Genomic DNA, 13,611 nt, shown 5'->3' on the forward strand with positions numbered 1-13,611 from the left:
AAGAAATGAGAGTACTTTGAAGGAAGTGAATTGAACTGTCAATAGAAAATTAAAGAAAGAAATTGTTCCTTCAATTTTGTGTCTGAATTTAGCAATAGTAGAAAATGAACAATTATAGACATTTAGCACAATTTCAGTCTGATAGTGATGTCAGTGTCATTAGTTTTAGAGCAACTTGGATGATGCTAGAGATTCTTTCATGAGAAAATATCATCAAATTCTGAAAGGACTTGGGACCATTTTGTGGCCTTTGCATTTTTTAATTTCAAGCCATTTTCACTGTGCTGAATGGATAATAGCCAAATTTTCCAATATATATTTAATTTTATTTTAAATATCAGTCTGACTTCCTTAAATTAGTTTAAATGGCAAAATTACAGACACACATCCTCTAAGGGACCTCGTGGTTGATTTTTGCCCCATTGAACACCATTATAAACGCTAATTTTCATTGCACGATCATTTTAACTAGGGTCAATGCAATGCTTTTAGTTAGGGTGACACTTTGGAGTCCGGGCCTTAAAATGTTATTTTTTCCATTTGTTCACCAGGTGGCGCCATTTTTTCATATTTCAAGCAATGAAGGAATTTCGGCCAAAATTTCAGATTCTGAGCGTGTTGTTCTGCAATAAAGGCTGAAAAAAGTGTTGTGTGTCACTATCATGTTGTATAATGTTATGTGTACCTTTTTTAAAAAATATAAAGGTCTTTATGTCTAAAAAAAAGACAGAAAAAAAGACACACAAACACACTTTTTTTCCAAAAGTATTCAAAAGTATTTTCTCTTTGACGGCCAGACTGCAATACAAACAAATTAAATACAAAGGCAAGTACCAAAACCAAATTAGATTTTATTTTTCCCTTCAAGATCATTTTTTAAACAGCTGCGGTTGAATGACCCCTTCCCCGGTAGTAGAAGTAGTCTCTGACGGAAAGCCACAGAGTATATACGTAAACCAGGGGTTTCCAAACTTTTTTCACTGAGGGCCACATACATAAAAATATAGGAGGGGCTGGGCCACTTACTAGAAATTTCGTATATAGCCTTAACTTTAGAAAAATCACTTAAAAGTGGTCGAATATGTTATATTGTTGAATATAATTAAAGACAAAACTGCCTTCACCACAGCTTTCCATAAATGGATCTTTATTGATTTATTCAGAAATAGCTTTGGTAGCTCATTCTCAGAACAGCAGCCTCAGATTTCTTCTTAGACAGAAGATTTAAAGTACAGAGAAAAAACAATAAAGGGGAAAATGGGACGGGTAAATTTCAAGCTTGTTGTTTAAGTTATTAGGCTTAGCAACACACCTATTAACGTTCGTTTGAAATGATTATCAACATTAACAGATTGAACTGGACTTAATAACAGGAGTGCATAATTTTAGTAAATTATTCTGGTGAGTATCAGCTGCGCTGGGTTTGTAAATCAGGCCATCCAGCTGCGGTGCTGATCGCCACTCGTGGCAAAAATCCGGACAAATGTCACTTGATCAAGGAGCAAATCTGCATCAGATGAGATCAGCTGACTTTGCGTGTGCGCGCGCTGTGCACAGCAGTGTGTACTCTGTGTGTTAACAAGAAAAACGCATATAAGAAAGTGGTGCGCAAAAGCAGGGTAGTGACAGAATTAATGCGCATTATTGATATTTGAAGCATGTGTACCTGCACATTAACACACGGGTACTGTGGAATATATTTTTTACTCACCTAAAGCGCTCGTGCTCTCGTCCACTTCTTTGATACATTTCACTGCGTATTTGTATAACTATGCATGTGACAAAAAAGAAAAAAAATCTTGAATCTAATTGTTCACAAAACACACTTTACTAAGACACGGACTAGACAGGGAGAGACAGACTTGACACTGACCAAAGCCTACTAAATAATAATCATAATCAAAACAGTATCATCAATAAATCATAATTTAGAAAAACACGTGAAAAAAAAAGCATGAAGAACAGAAAGCTGGGTGACGGTGACAGTACCCCCCCCCCCACCCCCACCCCCACCCCACCCACCCCCCGTAAGGGCTGGCTCCCGACAGCCCAAAACAAACCAACAGACCCACAAAACCAGACCAGGGAGGGCAGAGGGGGTCCAGGAAGGAGGGACAGAAACAACCAAAAGACAAGGAGCAAAAGCCCAGGAAAACCGGCAGAACTAAACCAAATCTATCACGAGTCCCTAAAAAGTTCAGGGGGCCGGCCACGCGGAAGGCAGCGGCGGCGACAGAGCAGATCCGGAGGCCGGCCACGTGGAAAGCAGCGGCGGCGTTCAGGAGGTCGTCCCCGACGGCGATGACACCCAGCCGGTGGCCTGGAAAGTGGCCGGTGATGTTGAGGAGGCGGTTTGGGACCTGAAGACGGCTTGGCCCCCGCAGCACCAGGCGAGGCAGAGGCCGAAGCGGAGGCTGCGCCAGGCGACGCTGAAGCGTACGCTGGACCAGACAAGGATGAGGCAGCTGAAACTGAGGCTGGACCAGGCGAGGATGAAGACTCGGAGGCTGCAGCTGGCGAGGATGAAGACTCGGAGGCTGGACGGGCTCCTTGGGCCCCCCAGCGAAAACAGTCTCAGAACCAGTGGGCACCGGGGCCCCTGGCACACACAGGACTGAACCAGCAGGCACACGGGTCTCTGCCAGGGACAAAACAGGTAGCGCTGGCTTCTTTACGTCCAGGGGGCCAGAGTTAACTGAATGCTGATATCTAACCTCTGGGGAGGCCCTGGAGAGAGTAAAAGCAACAAAAGTTGGTGTGGGGCTATGCTCCTCCTGAAAATGAGTGGGTGGAGATGGTGGCTGAGAAGCAGGCAATGCTAATGGCTGAGGTGCTGGCAATACAAGAGAGTGCACTGAACTCGAGGACTGAACAGGAGACTGAACTGACTGGAGAACAGGAGGAGACTGAACTGGGGACCACCCGGCAGCTAACTGAGCTTCTGGCTGAAAAGGTGTTTGTAGCAAACGTGAAGAAGGTGGTGGCCTATGTTCTCCTGAGCCTCCAGAGCACAGTTTAACCCGCTGGATGGGCTGAGAGAATTTTTGCTTTAAGTTATTTTGTTATTTACATAATAATGTAGATAACCTAATTATTATCCTTATTGCTGTTTTAGAGAAGCGGTGCTTCAAAGGATAGCTGCAGATTTCTGTCAGAACCTGCAGATTATACAGCACGAATAAAATGTTCACGTTGTCTTCCCAACAGTTTCACTGACATCTACACTGGAGGGCCAGGAAGCGTTCGTCTTCTCCGGCGCTGATAATTGGCGTCTGTCTTGTGTCAGTGACGTAAAAGACGGATTTTATGTGACATGACCATTCAAACAGCAGTCGCTTTCTAAAACATCGGATATGTATCGGATTCAGTACCACATACGAAAGTGACCCAGGTCGGATTTGAAAATATCGGATTTGTGCCGTTCACACTGTCACACCATGATCGGTTATGGGTCACATAGGGTCAAAAAAATCGGATTTGATGCGCTTTCGCCTGCAGTGTGAACGTAGCCTTTCTGTCTATATGAAAAAAGTTGCAGTGATTGGCGCTGGTAACAAAGATTTGTGTTTGTGCCTGACTGCGCCCGCTTCAACTGAAGATAGTTTCATTGGAACTACACCAAAAATCTCAGGATTTAATTCTATTCACCAAGTTTGCCCTGCAGTTGTTTTCTAAACAGAGGGTGAAGTTAAGTATACACACACAGAAACATAAAAAACATGTATATTATGCGAATAATGCCACAGTGTAGTGCCACAGGTCTTTTTTATTTTTTTTGGAAAAGTGAACCAGGTGAAGAAACAATGTTTCCCGTATAGAAACTATAATCAGCCTCATTAGATGACTTTGTATAATTTTCTAAGGGTTGGTTGGCCATCTGTGGTCACTAATCAAAACCTTTGAAATTTCACATTGATAATAAAAGTGTTGATACTAGTGTCACATTGAAAAGTGTATTTTAAATGTGGGGGTTTTTTTGTGCATTTTAATACGAGCACTTATGATTAATATTGTGTGAATTTTCTGTCGCCTTTGGGGTTCATCAACTTCATCCCCTTTTTTCATTGATTATTCAAGGTCAAGGGGGCTGCCTGTCAGGTGGGGTGCACCCTCGATGGGTCTGTCGCAGGGCTAACACAGAGAAACAGACGCACGCTTTATATGTCTTTATATTTGTTATAAGTCTTGAGTCAACTTTTCTCAAAATATGATAAAAGACTTCCACAGAAATCAGTCTAAGATATGGTAGAGATAAAATATTTTGTGACACACATTCAACCTAATGCTACCTGTTTAAGTGTGAAAGAAGGAGTTAGAGTTACTGAGACATTTTAAGCTATTAGCAGTTTATTGTGGGTAAATACAAATAAACAAAAAAAAAAGGTTTTAATTAGAGTGGAGCCAGGAAGTGAGGTGATGAGCTGTGACACATTATGTTTCCACACCAGCAGGAAGCTGTGGCCTCTGACTGCATATGAAACTGGAGGAGTTGTACTTACATCTTATGTGACTTAACACTGTTCAGCTGCCATTGAGCCAGTCAGTACATCAGCAGCCACGCATCATGGAAGTTGCTGCACTTTGTGCTGTTGTTGGTGAGTACTGTATTTATACCTGTGTACTGTCTGAAATCCACTTCAGTCACTAAATAATGAGATTGATTTGTGCTCCATGCTGTCGATAACATTCCAGTAACCTCCGTTTTTAGCTCAGTCTGTAATGAGGAAGTGGTTTCTTATAAGGTTGCTTATCATGTCCTAAACCAACAGTTTCTGCTGTGGTATCGATTAATGTTGTTTACTAGAGCTGCAAGAGTCAGGTGCTGCAGTGTTACTGGAACACAAATCTATGTTTATATCTCTGAACTGTTTCTAACAGTAATGAAACACATATTTCAACCAGAAGCTTGAATTACTTTGATTGGTTTTCTGAAATCATCATATGACTAAATGGCTGGTTGATGGCAAAAGAAAAATCTCACCTTTCCACCTTTTTTTTCTTTTGTGCAGCTTCTCTGAGAATTGTTCCCGACAGATTCCAGTTCTTCCAGTATGAGTCTGTCTCCATTAGCTGCGGGGGGCAGGAAAACTCTTCAGAGTGGAGAGTTAAGAGGAGCACGTCCTTATACACAAACACCACATGTCCCTCACCCTCAAATGGAATAGATGAATCTCACTGCTCCATCAGTGACCTTTACCCAGCAGACACTGGAGTTTACTGGTGTGAGTCTGCAGCAGGCGAGTGCTTTGATGCTGTCACCATCACTGTGGCAGGTGGGTTTAAACAAATAAGGTTCAGATTTTCTTTCTTTTTTTTATGCGATACACAACAGTTACTCATCATTCAACCATAAACGCAAAAAATGTAATATAACTAGTGAGACATCTGTTGCAAATCTTAATTGCCCTTTTTTCAGTAGCAACCACAGAAACATTGGGGAAGACAAAGTTTAATTTGCTATTTTGTCTTTTTAGTTAATCTAATCAAATTTCATAAATTTACTAAGTACTCCTTCTCTGCCTGGTTTTGTAGTCTTACACAATCTGACAGTTTGTTAATGTCCTTCCTAAGAAATTCATCTCAAGCCTCCTTTTTTTCTTGGTAACAGTGTCGACACGCCCAGTACAGTTAAAGACTTCTTCGATCCTAAGGACATAAATGCTTGCATACTACAGACGTCCACATTGGATTTTAGCCTCCTAACAAGCTTTTGCCCACATTATCAAAAATTATTCTCATCATAAACTCCTCAAAAGATCTGGTAAACAAACTGATTTTTATATAGCACCTTTCTCCTCTCCTGGAGCTCTCAAATGGCTTTATATAACATGCCTCATTCACCCTTAAATGCTTTCTATCTGAAATTCATCACATTCCAACTTGGGGTTACTATCTTTCCCAAGGATATTTGGTACTAATTTTAATGCTGCAGCAAAACTGTGAGCAACACTTGTTGGTGTAATTGGGGAGAATTTAGAGAACCCTTGCTCTTTGTTTCAAAACTGATTGAACTAATAGAGTAGACTCCAATATGCTGATTTACTCATTTTGTTCTCTGACATCTGTGTCATTCAGCTGGTTCTGTGATCCTGGAAAGTCCTGCCCATCCTGTGGTGGAGGGAGACACTGTGACCCTACACTGTAAACACAATGCAGACTCCTCCTCCAATTTCACTGCTACATTCTATAAAAATGATGATCTCATTGGGAGCAGCTCTACAGGAAACCTGACCATCCACAGGGTTTCCAAATCAGATGAAGGCCTCTACAAGTGTAACATCTCTGGAGTTGGACAATCACCAGACAGCCTGCTGACTGTCAGTCTCGGGGGTGAGGGGGCATAATTTTTTTCCCCTCTTTACTTATATTGGGACGTTATTTTTTATGTAACTTCAACTTTACTCTGAACAGCTCTGACAAAAGCAATGCTCTCTGGTTGCTCTGGAATATGCCATGTATGTGTAGTTGTATTTTATGTGGATAAAATATGTGAGGCAGTCATGGGAGCTGTTTTTGTTTCGTGTTCCCAATAAAGTTTTTGGCTATTAAAAATGCATCCTCCACTTTGTTCATTGCATGATTTACTGTAAATGAGAGACACATAAATATAACGTGAGTAAAGTAAGCCTTGTTTTTTCCCCACTGATGATAACCTGGAGTGTTTTTGCTTTAAAGCAGTGGCCCGTGAGCTGGCTCACTCTGGCCTGACACACATTCTCCTTCCTGTGGTATGCATCTACCTCTCAATGGTTTCAGTAATGCTGCTCAGTCTCTATAAAACCAACAAAGGTCAGCACATGGAAAAATAGCACTGCCCTGTAAATGAAAAAACTATTTTACTTTCTTTTTTTTCTTTTTTTTAGCTTTTAAAGAAGTTAATGAAATAATGTTTTGTATAGTAATGTTTCAAATGTTTGTCACAGTTTTGGTGCCCATGTTTACCATACAAAAGGTTCACAATTAACTTTAAACACAGCTGTGCTTTCAGTTTACTTCATCATATCCACCTTAAAAAAATCTCAGGATTTCAGGATTGTAATGCTCTCTGATTTGTTTTTTTTGCTGCAGGTAAAATCAACCCTTCAGTTGTGCTCTACACTGAAGTCGCCACCAAACTAAACTACAACAGAAAAGGTAAACACACTGACACACATCTCAGTATTAATGATGGCAACAATTAATCAGTAGGTTCATTTTTGCAAATTTCTCACATTTTGAATGTAAATCAAAAGAAACTTTGTGGAATTTGTGTCACAAAATAATGATTTCATTAGAAAACAGCACACTCTAGTGTTTCGTTTATTATTAAATAAATAAAAATAAAATGGAGAGTGGTACAATTTTGAAACGTCTTGGTGCATGCTCAATCATCCAGGTAAGTAAATCTCCAAAAGTTGATTCTTTTCATCTTGTCGTAGCGTTTTGTGGGAGAAACGTTTCGTCACTCATCCAAGTGACTTCTTCAGTCTCAGCTGACTGCAGGTTTCCCCGATCTTATAAACAGTACATTTCCATAATGACTGAAACCAGCCCACTGAAGGAACAATGGGCTGGGAGGTTAGTTCCTTAACCCTTTAAGACCTACCAAAGAATTGTTAGATTCTAATATTATTTTATGCCATGTTATACCCCGAATTAAAGATTGTGAATTATTATGTAGTTTTAGTTTGCATTATTCTCCTGAATTAGAAGAAGCTGATAACTATTACATTAGTTAAACTGATTTGCATTACATTAAATTGCTGACTTGTTGTGAATGAATGATATTGTTTTATGATGCATTATATTGCTGAGTTATAAGAAATACTGTTCGCAGAAGGTTATTGTCTAATTTGTCTGAGTAGAAGAGAACAGAGTGTGCTGGAGTTTTCTGCCCCATCTCAGCAGGAGCAGATAAACAGGGAGCCAAGGTCGTAGCTCAGGCGCTGTGTGAGAGAGAGCATGTGAATGTTTAGGCTTTTTATGATAAGGTGGAGGCACCAGAGGCTATAAAAGTTTGAGCAATGCTCCACCATTTTGAGATTTTGAGGCTGTCTGCATCAGTGTCCATCTCCCACGCGTGTGTTCATTAAAATCATCGTTTGACTCAACCCGGCCGGACCAGTGTTGTTATTGTGGTTTTTTCTCTTGTCTCCATCCCCAATATTTTGAACCTTAACAGAACCAAGTCCACCAGAGCTTATATTATATGTTTACCTGCTGTGGAGCCATTTTTGGGAGCATTTCAAGTTGCTATACATCAATACACCCATTATAGCCCAGATTTTAATAATATGTATTCATTAAGTGCATAGTAATTACATAAATTGCAAAAAAGTGCAATAAACTACAAAAAAATTGAAAATCGTTTTTGCTTTTTTAACATATATTTCTAGTTAGATAAATTTAAGAGGCTTATCCCTCAAAACTGTAAATACAAAAAAGTTGCACAAAATAGTTTCCCACCACAGGAAATTTATTTTGAGTGTCTTCATAGTTTTATTTTTGAAATACACCAATTTTTATACACTGCAGGAAAAACGAAAATAAATATTATACTGCAAATTTGCAAAAAAGCAGCATATGCATCAAAATAAACTATTTCCAGCAGTGCAATATGAGTCCTAAGCATCCCAGAAACGACACAGAAAGTCATAAAGTCAAAGATAACTTTTAAAAAGACGATTATATGCCCTGCTCTTTTAATTAAAGTAAGTGTGACATCTGCTATTAAAAACGTACCCCTGTCAGACAGTTCAAATATTCGTAGAGTTGAAGTTCTGGCGTCAGACGAGTTTGAAATGCTGTTAGATGACCTGAAGAAAACTGATGTAATGTCTATAGCAGGAGGTCACAGACAGAACTGATAATGCACAGTTGTGCGTATATGTCCGTTTTTTGGATGGGAAATTGCTCGGCTTACTACCGTTAGAGGGACACACAGCTGGCGAAATAATGTTTGAGAAGATTTCAGCTCTTTTTGAGGAAAATGGTCTGGATATGAAGCGTGTCTGCATACTTGTGACGGATGGGGCTCCATCCATGGCAGGAAAAGTGAGTGGTCAGCGAAATATTTATTTTAATTTGAAAGGGAATTATCAAAATGTTTTTTGTTTTTATTATTATTTCAAATGTGCAAAAAATAGTTTAGTTATAGCTCCCTTTTTTTTTTTAATGGACCTTTTGGTGTGCATTTGTGAGAGGTCACCAGATTTACAGGGGAATAGGAATAAAAAAAATACTTGTTTTTCAATACAGTTGTGTGGGTTTGAAATTGATCATGATCTGCTGCTTACTGGCTTCAAAAAAAATATCTGGCCCAGATAAATTCCTCGGTTTGAAAATCTGGCCCAACTAACTTCGTAGTTGAATAGCCATGGCATACACTATTTTACTCTGTTTGTGTCGGGGGACCCGATCCTTGGGGTGGACCAGTTTTTGTTGGAGCGTGTTTTGGGGTTTAAAAGCCACAGAGACCCGGTGTTTTGAAAAAATGCATCAACTGCTCCGATACTCCTGACACATACAGGATCACTACAGGTTTTCGCTTGGGCAGCGGTTGTCCTCCTCTCCTGGATCAGCTGGAGCTTTCTTTTGGCGCCTTCCCAGCTTTGACAAAAGTCCAGCTGGGATAACCACATTTACTCAGGGCCTTTTTGATGTGCTGTTCTTCTGCTTCCCCGGTCGATCTCTCACCTTCTCAACAAAATCCAGTGTGTTCTGGATGTGGTGTTCAGAGCTGCCTACCAGCGAGTTGAGGATCGAAGCCAGAAACTTGGAGATGTTATAGGTCTTCGGTAAACCAAACAGACTTGGTGTAGATTCCCCTGGGTATAGCCTGTGGTATGATGTCCAGTCAATAAAATTGTCTTGTTCTAACTGATTCAGACAATCTATCACCCTCTTCTTCAGGGGCTCATAAGTATTTTCATCACTGAGCAGTGATAAAATTTTCTCATGATAGTCTATCTACTATTTGGGGGTTGTTCTTGATAAGGCTCTGTCCTTTGAGTCTCATCTTGCTGCTACAGTGAAAAAGGTTCAACAAAGACTGTACTTTTTAAGGAGGTTGAGAGGTTTTAATGTTTCATCTGAAATGATGACTCTTTTTTATAAAAGTTTTATTGAATCTGTTTTAACCTTCTGTATCATTGCTTGGTATGGTATATGTCCTTGAATAATAAGACCAGACTTAGCAACCTGGTTAAAGTGGCTGGTCAGATTTCAGGGAGGTCTCAGGTCCAGCTTGTGGACTTTTATAACAGGAGGAAGGCAACCTCTGTCTTGTTGTGTTCAGATCATCCTCTCTTTAATGATTTTTAACTGCTTCCATTAGGTCGTCGTTATAAAGTACCTGCAGTGAAGACAAAGAGACGTAGATTGTCTTTTATACCTACTGCTATTATCATGGTTAATAACACTAAACCATATGTGTTGTTGCCATTGCACACTTTTGTTGATGATAAAATTTTGTTATTTTTCTCTGGGTTTATTTTTGGGGGTGTATGTGTTGTGTTTGTTTGTTTGTGTTATATATATATATATATATATATATATAAACAACACCCAGCACGCCCCTGCGGGCGGTTTATCCTTCAAGCTCGGGTCCTCTACCAGAGGCCTGGGAGCTTGAGGGTCCTGCGCAGTATCTTAGCTGTTCCCAGGACTGCGCTCTTCTGGACAGAGATCTCCGATGTTGTTCCTGGGATCTGCTGGAGCCACTCGCCTAGCTTGGGAGTCACCGCACCTAGTGCTCCGATTACCACGGGGACCACCGTTACCTTCACCCTCCACATCCTCTCGAGCTCTTCTCTGAGCCCTTGGTATTTCTCCAGCTTCTCGTGTTCCTTCTTCCTGATATTGCTGTCATTCGGAACCGCTACATCGATCACTACGGCCATCTTCTTCTGTTTGTCTACCACCACTATGTCCGGTTGGTTAGCCACCACCATTTTGTCCGTCTGTATCTGGAAGTCCCACAGGATCTTAGCTCGGTCATTCTCCACCACCCTTGGGGGCATCTCCCATTTTGACCTCGGGACTTCCAGGTTATACTCGGCACAGATGTTCCTGTACACTATGCCGGCCACTTGGTTATGGCGTTCCATGTATGCCTTGCCTGCTAGCATCTTGCACCCTGCTGTTATGTGCTGGATTGTCTCTGGGGCATCTTTACACAGCCTGCACCTGGGGTCTTGCCTGGTGTGATAGACCCCAGCCTCTATGGATCTTGTACTCAGAGCTTGTTCTTGTGCTGCCATGATTAGTGCCTCTGTGCTGTCTTTCAGTCCAGCTTTGTCCAGCCACTGGTAGGATTTCTGGATATCAGCCACCTCCTCTATCTGCCGGTGGTACATACCGTGCAGGGGCCTGTCCTTCCATGATGGTTCCTCGTCTCCCTCCTCTTTCTTGGGTTTCTGCTGCCTGAGGTATTCACTGAGCACTCGGTCAGTTGGGGCCATCTTCCTAATGTATTCTTGGATGTTCGTTGTCTCATCCTGGACTGTGGTGCTGACACTCACCAGTCCTCGGCCCCCTTCCTTCCGCTTAGCGTACAGCCTCAGGGTGCTGGATTTGGGGTGAAACCCTCCATGCATGGTAAGGAGCTTTCTTGTCTTTATGTCAGTGGCTTCTATCTCCTCCTTTGGCCAGCCTATTACCCCAGCAGGGTACCTGATCACGGGCAGGGCGTACGTGTTGATGGCCCGGATCTTGTTCTTACCATTCAGCTGACTCCTCAGGACTTGCCTGACCCTCTGCAGGTACTTGGTGGTTGCAGCTTTTCTAGCGGCCTCTTCATGGTTCCCATTCGCCTGTGGGATCCCCAAGTACTTGTAACTGTCCTCTATGTCTGCAATGTTGCCTTCTGGTAGTTCAATCCCCTCAGTTCTGACTACCTTCCCTCTCTTTGTTACCATCCGACTACACTTCTCCAGTCCGAACGACATTCCAATGTCATTGCTGTATAGCCTGGTAGTGTGGATCAGTGAATCGATGTCTCGTTCACTCTTGGCATACAGCTTGATGTCATCCATGTACAGGAGGTGGCTGACAACTGCTCCGTTCTGTAGTCGGTATCCGTAGCCAGTCTTGTTAATGATCTCACTGAGGGGGTTCAGGCCTATGCAGAACAGCAGTGGGGACAGAGCATCTCCTTGGTAGATCCCGCACTTGATGGTGACTTGTGCTATGGGCTTGGAGTTGGCCTCTAGTGTTGTACGCCACATCCCCATTGAGTTCCTGATGAAGGCTCTTAGGGTCCCATTGATCTTGTACAATTCTAGGCATTCCAGTATCCAGCTGTGGGGCATTGAGTCATAGGCCTTCTTGTAATCAATCCAGGCAGTGCACAGGTTGGTCAGTCTGGTCTTGCAGTCTCGGCTGACTGTTCTGTCTACCAGTAGCTGGTGTTTTGCACCTCTGGTATTCTTGCCAATTCCTTTCTGTGTCCCACTCATGTATTGACCCATGTGCGCCTGTTCATCTTAGCCGATATGATGCCTGACAGGAGCTTCCATGTAGTACTGAGGCAGGTTATTGGTCGGTAGTTGGAGGGGACCGGTCCCTTCTTGGGGTCCTTGGGGATCAGGACCGTCCGGCCTTCGGTTAGCCATTCCGGGTGTCTCTCGTTAACTAGCAGCTGGTTCATTTGTGCTGCCAGACGCTCGTGGAGTGCAGTCAGCTTCTTCAGCCAGTAGGCGTGAACCATGTCGGGCCCTGGTGCTGTCCAACTCTTCATACTGGAGACCCTTTCTTGGATATCTGCCACTGTGATGGTTACTGAACCCTGTTCAGGGAGGTCGCTGTGGTCAGCCCTCAGATCCTCTAGCCACTGAGCATTGCATCCTTCTCCCATATGCTCTTCCAGTATTGCTCCGTCTCCAGCCTTGGTGGTGCTGTTCTCTTATTGTTCCCTTGCCACTGAGAGTACACCTTTGCTGGTTCTGTGGAGAACAGCTGGTTTATTCTCCTGCCTTCTATCTCTCTGGTGTACCTCCTCAAGCAGCTGGCCAAGGCTGTGAGTCTTTGCTTGGCAGTTTCCAAGGCCTCAGGTATGGACAGCTTGCTGTATTTCTTAGGCACCTTATTTGTCGCACCTTTCTGCAACTCCGTTAGTTGGCTAACCTCCCTCCGTGCTACTTTGATCTTGCCCTCTAGCCTCCTTCTCCATGGAGGGTACTGCCCCTTGTGGCTGTTCAACTTGTAGCCAAGCATCTCACTGATCACTGTTGCCGTATTGTAAATCAGCTTGTTAGTGTCGGTAATCGTGGTTGTAGGTATTGCCCGTAGTGCTGCGTTAACATCATCTAGCAGACCTTCTGAGGGAACTTCACGTAATCTTGGTAACCGGCTATGCGGGATCCAGGTTTCAAGCTTGGCCATGATCCTATTTTTCAGGTCAGTTCCTCTCGCACTCAACGATCCTTCTCCTATCGCACTTGGGGCTATGTACCCAATCTCGGGTGGGGGTGATGATATCTCCCCCCTGACCTGGCGTCCTGACTCCTCCTTGCCGTAGCATTTGTGTTGTACCTCGTCAATCTCTAGCTGTGAGAGCAGTCCCTTCTTTCGAATGTTGGAACACTGAGCTACTAGTTGTTTCGCCGTCATTGTGGATGTTGGGTATCGAAG

The 13,611-nt window shown here is 42.6% G+C and overlaps 1 protein-coding gene across 1 annotated transcript; it reads left to right on the forward strand.

Annotated features, from left to right (window-relative positions):
- The first annotated feature begins 4,564 nt into the window (after positions 1–4,564).
- LOC146635523 (uncharacterized) lies at positions 4,565–8,846 on the forward strand. Its single transcript, XM_085350160.1, has 6 exons — positions 4,565–4,595; positions 5,010–5,273; positions 6,076–6,321; positions 6,679–6,789; positions 7,069–7,134; positions 8,731–8,846. Exons 1-6 carry the CDS (start codon positions 4,565–4,567, stop codon positions 8,844–8,846), a joined length of 834 nt encoding a protein of 277 aa, XP_085206286.1.
- The last annotated feature ends 4,765 nt before the right edge of the window (positions 8,847–13,611 follow it).

Source organism: Diplotaxodon limnothrissa, linkage group LG3 (assembly GCF_057381915.1).
Source record: "Diplotaxodon limnothrissa isolate DT_005_m linkage group LG3, D_limnothrissa_male_GT1.1, whole genome shotgun sequence".
NCBI classification, from domain to species: domain Eukaryota; kingdom Metazoa; phylum Chordata; class Actinopteri; order Cichliformes; family Cichlidae; genus Diplotaxodon; species Diplotaxodon limnothrissa.

Coding starts and splice junctions, on each gene's coding strand:
- LOC146635523 (XM_085350160.1), top strand. CDS start 4,565: ATGGAAGTTGCTGCACTTTGTGCTGTTGTTG. Junction 5,274..6,075: donor TGTCACCATCACTGTGGCAG/GTGGGTTTAAAC, acceptor TGTGTCATTCAG/CTGGTTCTGTGATCCTGGAA. Junction 6,790..7,068: donor TCTCTATAAAACCAACAAAG/GTCAGCACATGG, acceptor TTTTTGCTGCAG/GTAAAATCAACCCTTCAGTT.